General features: G+C 54.6%; 2 protein-coding genes across 11 annotated transcripts in view; both read right to left on the bottom strand.

Moving 5' to 3' along the window:
- Positions 1-1,116: 1,116 nt before the first annotated feature.
- On the bottom strand, positions 1,117-10,781 carry LOC134525716 (Krueppel-like factor 15). 2 transcript variants are annotated; one of them, XR_010073840.1, is made up of 4 exons: positions 10,643-10,781; positions 6,878-7,910; positions 1,473-4,233; positions 1,117-1,299 (listed from the first exon to the last, which is right to left on the bottom strand). XR_010073840.1 is itself a non-coding variant. In XM_063356841.1 (3 exons), exons 2-3 carry the CDS (start codon positions 7,801-7,803, stop codon positions 4,056-4,058), a joined length of 1,104 nt encoding a protein of 367 aa, XP_063212911.1. In that variant the 5' UTR covers positions 7,804-7,910; positions 10,643-10,781; the 3' UTR covers positions 1,117-4,055. The 2 variants fall into 2 exon arrangements, 1 of the variants encoding a protein (XP_063212911.1); XM_063356841.1 differs by having other exon boundaries at positions 1,117-4,233.
- A 1,933-nt stretch (positions 10,782-12,714) lies between these two features.
- The window catches only part of SLC45A3 (solute carrier family 45 member 3), a 34,071-nt gene continuing 28,701 nt past the window's right edge, over positions 12,715-18,084 (bottom strand). For all 9 annotated transcript variants that reach the window (XM_063356631.1, XM_063356630.1, XM_063356627.1 and 6 more), the window contains one exon: positions 12,715-17,892. In XM_063356631.1, coding sequence (XP_063212701.1) covers positions 17,443-17,892 — 450 coding nt within the window. In that variant the 3' untranslated portion in view covers positions 12,715-17,442. The remainder of the gene's footprint in view (positions 17,893-18,084) is intronic.

Genomic DNA, 18,084 nt, shown 5'->3' on the forward strand with positions numbered 1-18,084 from the left:
GCAGCGGAGGAAAACTCAACTGACCTTCTTTGCTCCTGCAAACGTTTGCCTGTTTTCCAGCCTGTGCAGTCCCATGCCCACAAAAGCCCTTTCCCTTTCTGAGAAAACTCCAGGCTCCGTCCGCTCCCTGCCCCAAGGCAGCTCCTGCCACTGAACCACCAGGAGAAAGAGAAACTCGGCCAAGAATTGCATTTGCCCCAAGTAAAACTGGACTCCAGAAGGGAGAATCATTGATAAAAATCCAGTTCTGATTTTACTGGGGCAAAAGAAAAAAAAGCCTAATGATCCATCCTAGAGATACATTTCGAAAGGGCCCTTAAACCCAACTGTGGGTTTCAGTGGCCCTTATCTCGTCTCAAAGGCTGAGCAGCCAGCACGAGCTCCTCGTGGGCTGCAGCTTGGGGATGTCACTGCTGTCACTTACGCCACCGAAGATGAAGGGCTCTGCACTGCGTGCTGCTATATCCAGAGCCACAGCTGCAAATTTAGAAACGTTGCCTGCGTTTCTCTTTGTGCTCTCCCACGTCCTGCCCTGCCACAACTCCTGTCTGCTTGCATTTCATTTCTGAAAAAGCACTGCTTAGCAACCTGGCAGCCTTTTCACTTCGGCAACCAGTTCCTCCCATTCCCGCTCCTCCAACAGGGAAACTGTGGCAGGCACCCGGCCCGTTCGCTTGACAGCACCATCTGAGATGGAGCCGGGGTTGTCACCCAGTGGCCTCAGTGACACGAGGGCAGCTTGTGTCACCTCTTGGCAGCTCCGTGGGAAGACAGAAGGGTCCTCATCCTTCATGATGCCACGGAACTCATCTGTACTTCCACAACGAACGTTTCTGCTGTGGAATAATATCCCCACTGGAGCAAGGGATAGGTAATTACAGAGCCTTCAGTAAACCTTTTAAGCCATTCATCCAAAGTCCCCAGAGGGAAGCAGGTGAGACTCTAATACACGCTGCACAAGAGATACGTATCTAGGGTATTTTATTTATAAAAATCTCTCCCCTCCCTTTGCGGTTGGTTTAAAGGGAATGGCAAAACAAACCAGGTAAGCTGCAAGTCACCGCTGCCGCCGCTCCCAGCCCTCTCTTCCACGGCAGACCCACCGCAGGACCGGCACGGACTCTGCGGGAGCTGCTCAGCAGATGAGCTGCTGGCAAACAGAGAAGGGCCTCGGACCAACGATGAGACTTCTTCTTGCTCCACAGTTTGGAAACACGCAATCTCCCCAGTCGCCTTCGGCTGAGAGCGGAGGGAGGCAGGATGGGGCAGGTCCAAAATGAAGGAGTGCTGTGAAAGAGTCTGGAGTGAGGGAGAAGAGCAAAGGAGGACAGATAAAAGCACAAGACGGGCGTGAGTCATGTTGGCGTATGGCCTCCAAAGAGTGCCCTCAAGCAAAGAGGGTATGAAGTAAATTCATAGTCAGGCAAAAATCCACTAAAACAAAAGGCAACCCAGAATAGGCTCTGGCATACCTGCCTCCTCCGGCTCATCGTTAAAGGTTCAGCATCACATGAACTCGGGCTGCGGTTCTTGCTGGCATCTGGTCACGCTTGGTCAGGCCAGGGCAGAGGTGGGAGCACCCCCGGCTCCCCGGGGCAGGCCCAGATCTCCAGCTAATCCCTGCAAAAGCCGCCTGCCTTCCCCCGAGGGGAGAGCTCTCTCCAAAGAGGCAACACGGGGGTTGCAGGTCTCACACACTTCCACTTGCACGCACAGGAAAGAAACCCCGCTGCAGGCAGCTACTTTCCATCCAGCCTCTCCACACCTACCCGCTTACGAGCTAAGGATGGAGTTTAAGCCGGGATCCAGAAACCAGCCCTCACAGACCTTTGGGGAAAGCTTGGATCCGAACTCAAGCAGCGTGGCTCCAGCTTCTTCTGTCATAAACCCCACTCTCCCACCTGGGGATTAGGAAAGCAAGCAGTGCAGGTGTTCTCCGAGAAACACGCAACCCGGGCACGCCAGCGCTTTGGAAACCTCAGAGCAGCTCCATTAGTGGCGGCTCCACTGCCGCCCTGCAGCTGGGAGAGCCCTGCGCTGGTTCCCCGCCACGCCGGGGCTGGAAGCTGGCCAGCGAGCCTTCCTCCAGCTGCTTGTTTTTGCCATAAAGAATCCAAAGCCCAAGCCAGCTTTAGTAACGTTTCTCCTCTGCAGAAACACCGTTTCAGCACACTGAAGTTTCCACTTTAAAGAAACTTTTGCCATTTATAGGGGCCAAAGGCATGGGGGAAGCGGACCCTTCTCTTTGGTGCTTGTATAGCGACCCACAGCACCAGGTCCTGGGCTGGACCGTGGCCCTGCAGCACTGGAACAACAACCAGCAGGAGAAACAAGTTCATCGTGGGGACCCTCAGGGCACCAGAGAACCTCAGTGGTGGAAAGCGCCCTACCCCATCCATCTCCAACCTCCACAGCAACAGCATCTCCTTCGGGGCAGCATAGGCACGCCCAAATATTCTAGACTAGGACGAAATCAAGGATTTTCAGCTCGCTCACTCCTCCTTTCCCTGAAGTCACACTGCAGTAGCTTCTCACCAAAGCTGGAAGAGCTCCAGTCACTGCGCTGAGGAAGGAGCAGCCACCAACCACCAGCAAACACCTCCAGCCACACAATGCTGTCACTGGCATGGATTGGTCTATGCCTTGTGTTTCTAGCACAGAAGTTTGGTGTCTCGTCCAGAGATGCTTGTACCAGCCCTTAGAGCAGGACACCATATCCATCCCCACCAGGCTGGCTTTTCCCTCCCCCAGAGTCATCACTCAAAAAGGGCTGGGGGGACCGGAGAACAACCTCTCTGCTGTATGAACGTGCCCTCCACAGGGCAGGGAAAAGAATTTAGCTCATTTCCCTCTCCTTATTTTGGGTACAACCCAACATTCCTCACTAAAGCCAGCTCAAGGGCAGCTTGAGACAAGTGGAAGAGCGTTGGGGTAACAGAAATGGCACGAGCACACCCGAGTTGAGAAGAGCCTCCAGGCGCTAAATATCAGCTTGAGACGTGCTGGCAAAGCCACATAGAAAGGGCACACTGCCTAGCTCAAACTCCTGACGCTTATTCTTTGTTTGTGCAAGCACCTAATTCCCTCCCAGATGTTTGCAAAAGCTCGGGAAGTTGGCACAGTCGCAAGGAGTTGGCCTTTAATTAACCAGAAGTCAAATACAAAAAGGACGTCAGCAACCTGTGAGCTGCACTGCTCCCTCTGACCGGAGCGTACAGCTCTTCTCCGGGTCCGTACGCACCCGTGTCGCTCCATACCAAAGCTCTTTCATGCCAGCATGTAAAAAAGGACTTTGCTGGTGCTGCTTACATTTCTCCTGATGCCCTTTCGACACGCACCATTGAGCAAGCTGAACAGACGCATCTCCCACCCCCCTCAAACCGTAGCTGTAACGTCACGCTCCCCAAGGACGCCGACGTGCCCCGTGTCAGTCAGGTGAAAAGCCACCAACGCAGAAAAGCAGAGGCTGGGACAACACAACCACCGTCTCAGCCACACCAGAAAAGCCGTCCCCAATGTCCCGTCGAGCCCCCGCAGCCGCTGCACAGCACACAAACATGGCTCTGCCTGGATGCCCCCGGGTTTCCGAGCGGGTCCAGCCAGCACAAATCCTCTCCAGCTGCCTCCGAAATGCTGCTGACACCCAGAGCCCCGGGATGCTGACGTGACTCACAGCCGCAGCAGCCCAGGGGGTGCCCCACGGCGGGGATGGAGAGCTGTGGGCCAGTTCTTGCCTGTCACACCGCAGCAGGCAGGTGACACCCACAAGCTGCGCAAAGGGATCCTGTAAAGCTGTCCTCTGCCCCAGCCCCACGTCCCTACACACACACTCACCCTGAATTAACTTGAGTTTCCATCACATGTATTTAAAGAGAGGGACAATAGTACCAGAAACGGGCCATGAATATATGTCATCCCTGAACAGAGGTAGTGGATCTCCTACAATTTGTTAAAGAGAGTCCTTTCCCCCTCTTCGTTAGTGTAGAGGTTTTTGCACTGTTCGCCTGGCTTCGGGGCTTCCTGGACGCAGCCTCGCCAGGATGAGCAGCAAGAACCTAACTCCTGCTGCCGCCCTGCAGCGTCCGCTGGCTGTACGGCTGGCCCCGGTGGATCTTCACGTGTTTGGCTAAATGGTCACTGCGGGCAAACTTCTTCTCGCAGGCGGCACACTGGTACGGCTTGACACCGGAGTGGGAGCGCTTGTGACGGGAGAGCTCATCCGACCGGGAGAACCTGCAGGAGAAGGGAAGCATGGTGGATCCAGCCTCCGCTGCTGGACGGGGCAGGGAACACGAGGACCGCAGCACGAAGGAGGCTGAGGTCTGTCTCTGCCACGGCCTCTTGGGGTGACCCAGACAGGTCACTTCTGCTCTGCTCCATCCAACCTACCAGCGAGGCACGGGTACCCCAGGCTGCTGATGGAAGAATGGACAGAAATAAACCCCTCCATGGGGTGATTTAGAGATAGGAAAGAGGAAGAGAATTCACCCATTGAGATCTTAATTTCTTTCCGCTGCTCTTAAAGGACACTGTCCACCTACTTCCTTCATTTGTTTCAGCATTGCTGAAACCTTTTGGGACCTGACAGCCCCGAGGCCGCGTGCTGGGATAAATTGCTTTTTGGGGCACCAGCCCAGGCTGGCAGTGGCTAAAGGACACTGTTCACGAGCCTGGGTGAAAAGGCTTTACTATCGCTCCCACATCCAGCCAAGAGCATCGTGGTTGAGAGAAGGCTTGTTCTTCCTGAGGGCACGGGTTCTCCCGGCAAACTCGGAGCATCCCCTTGTTTCTCAGAATGGCAGCGAGTTTCCACTGCCAGCCTGGGCTGGACTGGGAGCAGGGGAGAGAGAAGCACCTGTGAGCTGGTTTAAACACCGAGCACAAGGGAGGAAAAGCAAACGCACCCAGCCCGGAGCACAGCAGCAGAGGGTTCCACGCCGCAGCAAGTTGACTGCTGTTCTGAGGCTGCAGTAGCCAGGACCACGGGAATACCCGGCGTTCAGACTGTGCCTGTGTAATTCCCACACCTGGAGCAGATCAGCTGAACAGCCTGGAAAGTCCCTTTAACCACATGCCTGTCCCCATTTAACTCCCCCGTACCCTTTCTTCCACCTGGCACACACAGATCCAGACCTGGGGGCACCTGCGGCAAGTTGGTCCCCAGCAGTTTTATGCCACCTCAGAGGTCTCAGCGAGGCCCGGGAGGTGGTGGGACTTCAGCATATCTTGCATGGCCCAGTGTGAGGGGAGTGCTGGAGAGGACTGGACAGGCTTTACTCCTGTTCTGCCTCTAAGGAGCCAACACAGATGGCAGGAGTATTAGGACAGAAGGGTTTTTCCATCTGGCTGAAACATGCCCACGCAAAGAAGCACAAAGCAAGGAGCTTCAGATGTAACCCCAGACTCCCAGCGATAGGATTTCAAGCTCACACCTGGTATGGTAAACACTGCGGCTGCTCACAAAAGGCTCTGCGAAAACAAAATGCGTCCCAAGGCCATCCTCAGGTCTTCCGTGCAAACCACTGACTTCTTTTCCAGCTTTATTGTGAGAAGCGAGTTCCAAGGTCTCAGCTCCTCATGGAAAACAGGGCCAGGAGAAATGACATATATATTGACAGAACCCCAGCCGCAGCTGAGGACATCACTCGACGAGATAACTGCTCCCCTGAGGGGAGGGCAGGGCAGCAAGCGAAGCAGAGCACAGCATCTCGGCAGATGCTACCACCATCCCTTTCCTCCTTCCCAGAGGGAAAAGTGATGCTCGTGTTGTTGCCGTTGTCCCCTTCCTCAGTCCCCAGGCTCTGAGCATCAGGTGCAGGGGGGTTCAGCAGTACTGGAAAAGGAGCTGATGTCTCTAAATATGTACTGCGGGTACAGGTGAAACGGAGGGACAATTGCTGACAGCAAAGGGCCAGCAGCTTGGCAAGAGAGACTCCCAAAATTCAGATCTAGTCTCATACCTTCCGGAGTTTCACCGCCCCGAGCCAGAAGCCATAACACACCATCCAGGGAACCAAGGCAGCGAGTGTCTGCCAAAGCATTGCATAAGAAACCAGGAAAGCTCAGTGCTGCCAGCACCAGTTTTCTTTGTGATATGCTTTGAGATCGGCTGATGAAAAGTGCTACGCAAGACCTGAGGACTATCAGCCCTTCTTGCCAAAGGCTGCGCTGAGCCTCCTGCCCCCAGGGACAGGTACGCGGGACCAGGAAGAGAACACCACAGCCGAAAAATAATCAGAGAAGTGCAGCAGGATTAATAAGCAGTGTTAATTTAGGGAACGCGGATGCGAGAAAATGATAACCACCATCATATGCAGAGCAAACGCACCATGGAGATATGCTACAGGCCCATGGGTGTCTGAGCGATACAAGCAGCCAGGGCAGGCAAACAGCAAGAGAAAGCAAAGGGTTGCTAAACAAACACTGAACAATGCGCTGGCTCCTGAGGAAGCGGTGGGACTCCTATTTCCTGGGACAAATATTAATGGAAAAAGCCATTTTTGTGGCCCCAACTGCAGAAATTGTCCCGAACCAGACAGGGAAAGCTTGCAAAATTACACCATCACTTGGAAAAGCTGCATTGCCAGAGGGTGTTTAGGCATCCAACTCAAGGGGGATTTGGGGGGTTTGGGAGAGTGGCAGCTACGCTTCCCCAGCTGGGGGTTTTCGGCACTTTTGGACTGAGTGAAAACTACCCAAAACCCTCAAAAAACTTTACTCCTCCAGGCCTCCTTCCAGGTCTCACCTATAATTCACTCAGGAGAGAAGACTTGTGATTTTATCCTGGATTTTCACTAGCCAAGAGCTCTCCTGCATCTTGGCAAGTGACAGCAGGCCTTCATCGGGGACACCCACTCGCCCCATGGCTCCCACTTACCGCCAGCCACAGTTGGGCCAAGCACAAGTGTAGGGCTTCTCGCCGGTGTGCCGACGAAAGTGAGCCTTGAGGTGGGAACTCTTGGTGTACATCTTGCCGCAGCCCGGGTGCGAGCACTTATGGATGCGGACCAGGGAAGGGGGGGCTTTCTGATACTTGGGGGTTGCCTCCACCTCTTGCACGTCCCCTGGCCTCGTGGCGACCGGCAGGGGGGCAATTTTGACATATTTTTGGTCCATGACGGTGACAGGAGGCTGGACCTGAGGGAGAAGGGACAGGTTTTGGCCCTGCACGCTGATAACCAGCTGGGCCACCCTGACGCCACCCGTAGCACTCTGTGCTAGCGGGCTGCCACTGTCCATCTGGAGAGGCTGGATTTGGAGGACAACAGGAATGCTCCCAGCAGCTACTGCCTGGTCACTACCACCAGTTGTCCCTCCAGGCTGCGCAGCGTGTGAGACATCTTCTTGAACCACACTGGAGACAGGCTGTCCCCCAGCGCTACCTAAGCTGGTCTCAGATTTGATCTCGACTTTCTCTCCAGCTGGGTGAAGCTCGCTTGCTTCGTCTTTGAGGAACTCGGCCTTCTCCCTTAGGAACTCCTCAATCTCCTCCAGGGTGGGAATGAAGTCCTGGGAGAGGCTGCTGCAGAAGTCGGGCAGCCTGAGGTGAGCCTCGCAGACAGCGAATTGGGGTTTTGTGTCTTCCCCCTTTGCACCAGGCAGGGGGAACGAGGTGCCTTCAGGGTGGTTGGTGCCGCCTGCGAGGAGATGGCCAGAGCCTTCTGGGTGGCTGGACACCCTCTCGCTGCTGTGCCCCCGCGGAAGGGATGGCGGCATGCTGCGTTGCAAGGCACTGGCAGAGCTCTCGAGCAGGGAAGAGCTGGTCAAGGAGGGCAGCAGCTCGTGGCAACTCACAGAGACCATTTGTTGACTCACGTCCTCTCCCCAGACAAAGCTCTTGGCTCGATGGGATCAGAAACCTCTGTAAGAGCTCAGCTGGGGCTCCTGAGGCTGGGGAAGTCTTCGTTCATCTGCAAGGGAACACCACCAAGGTTATTTCCAAATTATTTTTTAAGAATAAACAAGAAAACCTCAACCTTTGAATAAAATGGATTGTGCATTAGAAAGAAAACATCAAAACTAGTCAGTGGCCTTTGTTTTTAAAGAGTCTGTTGCTCCAAAAACACATGCTAACTGTTTTCCTATGCAGGACACCAACAGGCTGTAACGAGCTAGATTCCCCCCAGAAGCAAACTTCTCCAGGGAGTTTATTAAGGTAAAAATACACAATGAAACACTTCATCCCTCTTCCACCTACGCCAGAGGGCAGGGATGTGCTGCTAGACGGCAGAGAGGACGACTTGCGGCTTACAACTAGGAGTTAACTGAGATCCAGGAGAGGGTCCTGGTTTCTCCACACTGCCAATGTTGGTACAACCGCAACCTGGTGCAGACCCGTGACGGCTGGATTAAAGCTAACTGCTTTGGGAACAGATAACAAGGCAGCTCTGAGAGCGCCTGCTGCCAAACTGCTTGGGGCCCCGGTGAGCCCTCACCAGTGGCCACGCCGCTGCGGTTCCGCTGGCGATCGGCGCCTGAACGAGCGCGTTTAAAGCCAGTTCAGGCAGGTCTGCCCCAGCCCAGTCCCACCTCCAGAGAGCATCGCAGACAGACTGTCTGGGGTCAGCTCACGGGGCCCTCGAGGACACAAACACCGCGTTTCAAACAGGTGAGAAAGATCACAACATCTCCGGGTTAGAGCTGTGTGGTCTCCAGAAGGCGGCTGGTCTCCCAGGATTCAGCACATGGAAGCCACAGGCCCTGCTGGGAGCCCAGTGCCGGAGCAGCCACACGCCATCCCTGCCCCTGCCAGAGGACAGCCAGGGGGATGCATCCTGCTCCTGCAACACCCGAACCACCCGAGAAGGCAGGATCTTCTTACTTTTCACCTTCAATGCAGAAAGTGAGCTTCCAAGAGAAAGAAAACCTGTGCCAAAGTCTCTTATGAACCTTTTCCAGAGTAAGTCACTGAGTCCATGAGATTTGTAGAGCTGCAAACCAGTCAAGCCAGTCCTTGTTATCAGTGCTCCTCAGGGTCCCGAGAGCTGGGAAAGGGGATTTTTGAGAAGCAGTTTGGATGTGATATAAAGGCTCTTCTCCTTAAGAAGAAATAATCCCCACATCGTTCAAAATCTGCTAAGAGGAAGATGTCACGTTGCTGGGGGCCATTTGCAGCGCTGCCCACAGTCTGTCTCCAGCACAACTCTGCACCAACAAGTCACGATGAGCAGAGGCCATCGCTGCGCACACGTGAGGTAAGAAAGGTGTTTGGGCCAATCTCAACCTTCAGGCTTCAAGTTTTCACCACAACACAAATTCATGAACCATCGCCTTCAAGGCAGCACCCAATTTCACTCCTTCCTCCACACCAGTTTTATGATCTCTTTCTGATCTCTGCTTCTCTGACTCTCACCTCTTTCTGCAAGCTTCAGAGGCTAGAAAAGCCTTCCCCCTCTGGCTACCAAACACTGCTGTTTACCTCTTCCAGAAAGGCTTAAAACCTGATTTTCCAACAAGGTCTCCTTGCAGAGCAGCTCGGGAAGTCTCCATCCCTCCAGTATGCCCCCAGGACAACTGAATTAAACTATAAACTCCTCAGCTCTGGAGCTGAGTACATATCTTGCAAATTCAGCGTGAACAGTTTTGTTGACCTGACAACAGGAAGAAAAGCACAACCAGAGGGCAGGAAGGTCTGGTGGTTAAGATGCTGGTTTGGGACTAAGGAGATCTGAGCAGGGTCTCCTGCTCTGCTGCAGCCTTCTCATGCAGCCTCGGGGTACTTGCTGGATTGCTCTGCTCATCAGTGTCCCATCTGAGTGGGGGCAATAGTAACGTCCTCCCTTGCAGAGCGGTGCTAAGGGGAAATGCGGGACCTGGTGGCATGCTCCATTACTAACAGACTCTGTAGATACCTGTCACAGGTGTCAGTGCCTTCCCAATCCAAGGCATTTTTGCAAATTACACGTCAACAGTGTTGTCAGCCCAGAGTAGCGACTGCAAGAAAATGGAGACCTGACTTTGGCCTTCAGTGAAGCATACTGCAAGACAAGGTCAACGTCGTTTTCAAGCTTCACTTTGCATTTCCATTCCTATAGTTTTTCAAATCCCTAGGAGCACTCAATTGCTGTATGAAATCAGCAGATGTGCAGCTGGAGCACATAGAGAAAAAGCAATTTGCCCAAGGTCAGCCAACAAGCAAGAGCCGGGAACTCAGCCGAGGGTTACGACTCTCCTCTCGTGACCAAACACCACGAACAAACACCTGTAACTTCTTCAGAGCCGGGACTGACACTCACTGTGTCTGTGCAAAACCTGGACTTTCAGGACAACTCCAACACGCTAAATTAGTCGAACCCTTAGAGCCAGCCCCACGTGCAGCTGATCCCTCAGTGACAGGGGGATGCCCCACGCGCTGACCCACCAAGGACAACCGAGCGTGGGCAAAGTCTGTCCCCACAGCTGCAGTCTGTCCCCACGGCTGTCCCCAAACCACACGGCGGGGCACAGAGCCAGGAGCAGGCTGGAAACCCCCCGGGGTCGAGGAGACCCGAGCCTGACCCGGTGACCCGCTTCGTCCCCGGGGGGAGGAAAAAAACCCCACCACCACCCCCCCCACACCCCGCCGCCCTTGTCCCCGCCGAGCCGCCCCTCCGCGGGTGCGGGCAGCTCCGCGGAGCGCGTCCCTCCCCCGGCACCCCCTTACCCGGCTCCGGTCCATGCTGGCACGGCGGCTCCGCGGCGCGGGGGCGGCTCCCGGCCCGCCCCGCCCCGCCGGGGGCTCGGCTCCGGCCGCCGGCCCCGTTGGCGGCCGGTGCCCGGCACGGCCCGGCCCGGCAGCTGCCCGGCCCCGAAACGCCCCCCCAGCCAATGAAACACCCCCCCCGGGGCCGCCCGGGGTTGGGGCTGTCCCGGGTCCGCCGCCTCGTCCGACTGCTGGAGCCGGTCCTCGAGGAGATGCCTCGGACCCTGCCGCCGCTTGCCATCGTCTCCTCTCCTTGTTCATTTGCGCTGGAAACCGTCCAGTTTCTCCAGCATTTCAGGGGAAAAAAGTCGAGTCCGAGCAGGTAGCAGCAGTAACGGTTGCTGCCGGCATCCATTTGGATACAGGCTTTCATTTCAGGAGGAACAGTTCTGGCAGTGTCATGGTGTTCGGATGCTGCTGCTGTGATAGGGAGGTGCACGGGGTCTTCTGTCCTCGTCCTGGCTTTACAGGCACCTTGTGGCTTCCTGAGGGAGTCATAGAACAGTTTGGGTTGGAGCCCGTGCAAGGCCGAGTTGAGAATGGCCTTGGGGCTGCCTTTGACGGAGGAAAGTTTTTCACAATGAGAACAATCCGCCACTGGAATAATCTCCCCGGGGAAGTGGTGGATTCCCCATCACCGGTCACTTTGAAGATTCCGCTGGACAGGGTGCTGGGCCATCTTGCCTAGACTGCGCTTTTGCCAAGAAAGGCTGGACCAGATGATCCTTGAGGTCCCTTCCAGCCTGGGATTCGGGGATTCTCTGACTGTCGGCTGAGCCCCACCGGACCACGCAGAGCAGCAGGTTCGCAGGCCGCCTGCCAGCAATCCTCTGCCAGCAGCAGTGGCTTTCCGGGCTCGCAGGGTCACTCCGAAATGCTGGGTGTTCCTTATGGCGTGACAGGAGCCACACACCCTGCGACAGAAAAAAGCATGAGAGTAACGAAAATGACAGCGTGCTGCCCATGCACAGAGCAAACACACAGAGAGAGGAACTGTGTTTACCTTGGCGCTCTCAAACCTCTTGTAGGGTTTGACGGTGACAGTGGTTTGGGGTTAAATATTTAAGCAGAAGAACAACTTTGGGGAAAGAAGTGCCCATCTAGGAAAAGGGAGTTTCTCTTGCCCACCACAGCGAGCCCCATAAACCCAAGGAAGTGAGTGCAGAGTTTCTTTCTCTGCTTGGTAAGAAGCATGAGATTTGAGCCTGAACAAGAACTCCTGGACCAGAGCAAGGCTTCAGATTTGGGAAAAAAAAACCAAAAAACAACAAAACGAAAGACCCCCAAAAAAACCAATCAAAATAAAAAAACCCCAATGATGAAGGTGCATGGCTATTTGGAAAGGGCCACCCACAGCTATTCCCCTGACTCGCTGCTGTACCTCTAGGTGTCACTTACCCCGTGTCTCAGCAACACAGTCTTTAATGTACGTGCTGATAATACTTAAATTCCTTGCAGGGACCGGGAAGGTCTTCACTCCTCAGAATCCTCAGGCACTACCTACTGCGATACTGCAGGGTTCAAACACAAATGGCTTTGATTTACACCGTGCCACACAACGACTGGCGACGGCAACAGGCAGCAGTTCTTCCCCTGGGTTTGTACAGCACCTAGCGGAGCGAGCGGGATGTTCACGCCGGAGACCCGCCGCCAACACGCTGCAGCGAGCCACGGGGAACGGCAGGCGGCTCCGCACCGCCTCGTCCGCCCGCTCGGCGGAGGAAGGGGGAGGGAGCGGAGCCGGCCCCTTCCCCGGGGGGTGCTCGGCGGGAGCGCCCTGCGCTCGGGGCGGATCGGGGGTTTGGCCTGGGGAAGGTGCAGCCCCGGGGCTCGGCCCGGAGGTGGGATCGGGGCCCAGATCCCGCTGTGTCCGCAGAGGGCGGGGCTTCCCTTCGCCCCGCCCCGACCCCGCCCCTCCGACCCCGCCCACTGCCCCGCCCTTCACCGCCACGGCGCCCCCCAGCGGCCGTCGGCGCCACCCCGCCCCGTCCGTCAGCGACACACACACACAATCGTCCCGTTTAAACACCTTTTATTTCCTCCTTTTCATAAAAATTTATAATAGCCTTCCTCTTAGACCGTATACAAAATATTTACTCTACCGAATAAATAAAACATGAACATCTCGCAGACAGTACGTGATCTCCAAAGAAAAAACAGCATCCACACATCCTTCCTTCCCTAAGCCGGAGATTCAGGAGCCTCACACTACCACGACATTCTCCCTGCGCCCCACCTCAGCACCCCTGGCACTCGGAAGGGAAGGCGAGGCACAGCGTGCTCCACCCGGGAGAAGAAAGCACAAGTGCACCCACTGCCTGACACGGGAACGCTGACAGTGACCCCGGCTTGTACCCATAGCTGTAAGTCCTGCAGAAAAATCATGTCCTAGAGAGGTTTCTATGTTCACACAAGTCGTATCAGTAACAGCGTGTAAGGGATGCGCTTACCTTCACTAGAACACGCCTTGTCCCTTGCTGCTCTACATGCGACACACATGAAGCTGGTCCTGGCCACACGCCGGGTTGGCCACACGCCGGGTTGGCCACAAAGGACCATCTCACAAAGAAAGGAGTTTTCTCACCAGATGCTCTGGAAAATGCCTCTCCTGTCAGCCCCAGCGACAGCCTGAGCTAGGAAGAAAGGGGTTTGGTAACAACAGAGCACACGGATGGGGCCACTGCAGTGACAGCAAATGCAATGTCCCTTGCGGGTTTGGGGACGACAGCCCAGCTCAGGACCTACACAGCCAGCTCCTGGCCAGGGCCGGGATCACGCCGGCAGGAGGCTGCCACCATGAAGGGTTATGAAGTGCTTTATGGACAGGGCAAGGCCACACCGAGGGGGATGCTCCCCACCATGGCTGGGGCTGAGCCAGTGTCGCACCCCAGTCCCTCACGCTGCTGCAAACCCCTGATTTCCCCCAAACCCCTCTTCCGCCTGCTCCCTCGCCCCGATCTCAACTCATTCTTCTCCGAGACCCCTGCCTTGTTCTCCTTTCTTGTATGCAGAAGCCTTGTCCCCCGCCTGCCCACCACCCACCCAGGACCTGGCTGCACGTGGCGGTTTCCCACCTGCCTCCTCTCCCCCTGCCAACAGCCACGCTTCCAGGGAAAACGGCCCAAATCTGTTTGGGCTTGAACTCCCACGGGGGACAGGGTTAGCGAAGACAGAGCTGGGTCTTGGCAAACAACTCCTTCCCGTACCCATCTGCCCACTCTGTCAGCAGCTGGCAGGGGGCCCAGCAGACTTCTGGAGTAATAGGAGGGTAAGACGGAAAGGAGCAATTACTGAATTCGCTGGGTTTCACTCCAGATGGAGAAATGGGAAGAAGAGTGCCAGGGGGGAGGGGAGAAATCCAAGAGTCTCTTGGTGGATAATCAAGTAGCTCTTCTCAAACGTGCTGAACTGGCTAAAACAAGAGCAGTGCAGCCAGAGGACAAGTGGATACGGAGCCCCCGGTTCAGACTGGGTCGTGTCTCTCCAGCTGGAAGGGAGGATAAGCTCTGCTATCAACCCAGCCACAGGTCAGACCAAAGCAAGATGACGGGCGCCCGTCTGGGATGCAGAGAGCAAGAGCAGCTGGCTGCAGAGTCACGAGTTCAGTCGCTCAGCGGTCTCTTTTCTGAACATAAATGAAGTCAATGCAGGCACCTCCCCGGAAGCATATCTGAATTATGAGAAAACTGGACAAACCCAGCCTGCCCTCTCCTAGGACCAGTGAGATCAGAGCCAGCTCTCCACATGCAGACGCCAGACTTGCCGAGGAGACCTGGGTGCCAAGTCCAGGACCCAGCGCAGTGAAGGGGGTGGGAGAACAGGGCACATTTGATCTGTCAGTGAAGGACAGGTCTGAGACCCGACCTGCACTGACTGATCCTACGCCCTCCAGCTCCAGAACCTGCTGCACATGCTCTGAGCCCAAACCTATTCATGTCCACCAGCTACGGCCAGGCTACAGCTGCACTGAAGCCACCTCAGCGGATGGAGGGCAGGTCACTCGGGGAACCTGGCAGACTTAAGTCTTCTCCTCTTGAGGGACAGATACAAGTGATGGATCAAGAACTGCAGCGTCTCCCTCCTTCATGTTCCAAACCAAAGGGTATTATAAAACAAGGCTGTCTCCCCCGCCAGCCCGTTGCTTTTTCAAGGATCACTTGGATGCCCGTAGTGAAGCATTTAAGGCCTTTATCATCAAACCCGTACACCTGAAGTTTAGCGTGGAAGTACTCCTTAGGCACTTAAACCAAATGGCTCAATTATCAAAAACACTTAGCATCGTAGCAGCCTCCACGTGTGAAGATTCCCATCATTTTACATTAGAAAAAATAAAGGATACTTCAGCAGTCAGGTAGGGACCTGTTTGAAAAATCTTGGGCCGGAGGTTACTGATCACTAGGAGCATTCATCCAAGAAACACTCCACCTTTGGCAATAACATTTTGCCTCAAAGACTTCCTCCTGAAGCCTTGAGTGGACAGACCAGGGTAGGAAGTACAGACAAAAAACTGTTTCTGTAGGTGGTTAAGCAGCTGCCAAATCCATCCCCAAAACAGCTGCATTTCAGCACGCAAACCTTGTTGTGGGAAAGCGAGGCTGGTAAGCATATAATTTGAGAAGAAATAAAATAAAAACAGTCACCCTTTACGGGAAAGAAATGTTTAAAAAACTTAGGAGAAGCCCTCTCAGGACCCGTCTGCAGACAGCAGGGGAGTAACCTGGCTTCCATGCCAAGGAATAGTCTGACAAGACCTTGCAAAAATAGCAACAGATTGCCCTTCAGCAGAGCCTCACCACTGCATCTCACTGCCCACACACCTCCGCAGAAAATTCGTCACGAACACTTTGTTTAGACCAGCCAAAGTTAAGGACTGCTGAACTTCTGCATACTCCCAGCCTGGCCTCCAAACACCCAGTTCATGTTTTGCTCCGTGCACCGCAGGCAGCGTTTGGATCATTTCGAAGTTTAAGTGCTGACTGTGGGCCAGGACCTCGACTCCTACTTGGTGTGCGGGTAGTTTTTGAGTGGTCGAAATCCGCCACAAACAGAATTATTCCACGCGGATGGGGAATGGGACTGGCCAGAGGGACACATAGCGGCAGCCACTCTTCCGCCAGTGGAAGATGACTCACAGCTGGGAGCTCAACAACCTCAACAACGCAGGAGCATTTGGTCCCAGTGCTAGGAGAGCAAGAGGGCCTTTGCCTTTCTCAAACGGGTAATTGTTTACGCTGTGCCTCATTAAGAACCTTGACTCCTGTCTGGAAGTAAAATAAAATAAATTAAAAAAATCCCAAACAAGTGTAACAGTAAAGACATAATCTGGATCAGCAAATGACAGGCACAAACAGCATCAAGAGTTTCTGTCCTGCTCCGCGTCCTGTCCAACACACCAAGAACTAACTAGGCTGTGTAAGCGGCTGCAGGCACGTTTTGTCCTACCTCCCTCCCGTTCACGGTGCTGTTTCCAGCACACTCTGGGTGCGCTGGCAAGGTGGTAACTCAGCCACCGCACCGGGATGCGGCGTGCTCTGCAAGGTGTGCTCCTGCCAGCCGGCAAGCACAGCCCCGAGCCTTTCTGTCTGGAAGGAAGAGCCTGGTCTAGAAGGCTGCTTTGTGCCCACAGCTTTGAGGGAAAACAGGCACAGCCAGTGACCGACTCCAGGTACCTACTGGAGCAGTGACTGCTGCTGAGTTCAATTAGCCATCAGTGGGCGTCAACTAGCCATCAGTGGATTTCTCCAGCTTCCTCGGGGATGGTACCCTTGTTCTCAGGTAGCCTCCCAGGAGAGCTCTCCCTGTTCTACTTCATTGTCACAGAATGAAAACCCTCCAAGAACAGATTTCCCCTGTGTAGGGCAGCATATTTTAGGGGCCAGGTGCAGAAGAGCCACAACAGCCTAGATCTGTCAGGGGAGAGAGCAGGCAGCAGTTCTGAGCGCTGAGGAGTGAGAGGTCAGAGTTACTGAGAACTGCGTAAGAAAAGCTAAAAACAATTGTTTAAAAAAAAAAAAAAGTTAAGTCCATTCCATCTGATGCAACTTGGTACATAGGTAAAAGGTAAGTCACCTTTTGGAATTGGTCCTAATGAAACGTTACTTGTTTTTCCAAAACAAGACATAGTAACTTTTCTCCTAAATGGTTTCTCCCAGTCAGAACAGAGGTGGGAAAGGACGAACACGTGCGTGCACATATATGCACCCCCTTTGCTCCGAGGCCAAACCTTAGCCACCCATCTTTTTTTTTTTTCCAAGGAAATCTCCTCCCAGTGTCCTATTTGCAGAAGTATTGCTCAAGAAGTTGAGTAAAACTACAAGAGGCAGCGGAAGAGGATACAGCTATAACTGGAAAACAGGAGAGCCAATGATTTCTTCCTCCCCTCCCCATACCACTGCCTCTCCTGCTCAGTTTAGGTAGAATTACAAAGAAACATGACCCGTTATTAAAGGAAAAGTCCATTTCCTTTCTCTCCCTTGTACAACCCCCTTTGGTGCTGGCTGTGCAGTGCTTTCTTTTGATAAAGGCACCTTTGGAAAGCACTTATGGCCCGAAGCACAATGCCCCGATGCCTCGTATTTACACCTGAGATTAGCCCTGCTGCATCTCTCCTGGCCCCAGCCCACAACTAGCCCCCAGGGCTACAGCAACAGCATGGGGAGAGCAGGTCCCACACGAGGCCTCCCACAAGCGGCCGTGTGAACACACACACATCTCGTTTTGCCACATGCAGGCACCCGCGCGCTGCCCTTGTGCCTTCCACGTCACACTGAATACTTCGCCATGTCACTCTTATCAAAGACAACTTTGGTTGCAAAGTAAATGGCCACCAGGCCAAAGCCGGCAGCTGACACCATGTAGGCAGTCACTGACTGCGTAAACTGGACGATGGACCCCATGAAGAGGGAGGGGACAACCTGAGAGAGGAGGAAAGCACTGTCCAAAATAGCCAGGTCCAGGCAGATGCCTCGTCCGGGAGCCACAGAGTCCGGTTCTCCCACCATCATCATGAGCGAGACGTCGCAGGAGGAGCTGACGCACAGAGCCGAGCCGGCGGCTGGAGGAGAGGAGGAGGAAGAAGAGAAGAGGCTCCCAGCATGTCCATTCTGGTAAGGCAGCTTCTGGCTGGAAAGGAGGCCTTTAGAGAAGGCTGATTTCTTATTCAGTCGAGCTGCATCTTCCTCTTCTTTGCTCTTATATTTATGCAAAAATACCTAGGGGAAAGAAAGAAGGCACGTGAGGAATGAGAAGGCAGAGGTAGGGTGGAGCAAGCGAGGTGGGGGGCAGAGGGGCAAAGCCACTCTGCTTTGTGTGCCTTGGGTCAGGCTGGTAGAGGTGGGGAGCGCCTGCAGTGAGCCTGGCCCACGTGAGACGGCCTCCAGGAGCCAGCCTGGCTTTTCCCGACT

Source organism: Chroicocephalus ridibundus, chromosome 20 (genome assembly GCF_963924245.1).
Source record: "Chroicocephalus ridibundus chromosome 20, bChrRid1.1, whole genome shotgun sequence".
In the NCBI taxonomy this organism is placed as follows: domain Eukaryota; kingdom Metazoa; phylum Chordata; class Aves; order Charadriiformes; family Laridae; genus Chroicocephalus; species Chroicocephalus ridibundus.

What these genes read in the sequence shown, in the direction of transcription:
- LOC134525716 (XM_063356841.1), bottom strand. Translation starts at nt 7,803, where the DNA reads ATGGTCTCTGTGAGTTGCCACGAGCTGCTGCCCTCCTTGACCAGCTCT. An exon ending in TGGCCCAACTGTGGCTGGCG is followed by an intron (nt 4,234 to 6,877) that starts GTAAGTGGGAGC and finishes CTTCTCCTGCAG; the next exon opens with GTTCTCCCGGTCGGATGAGC.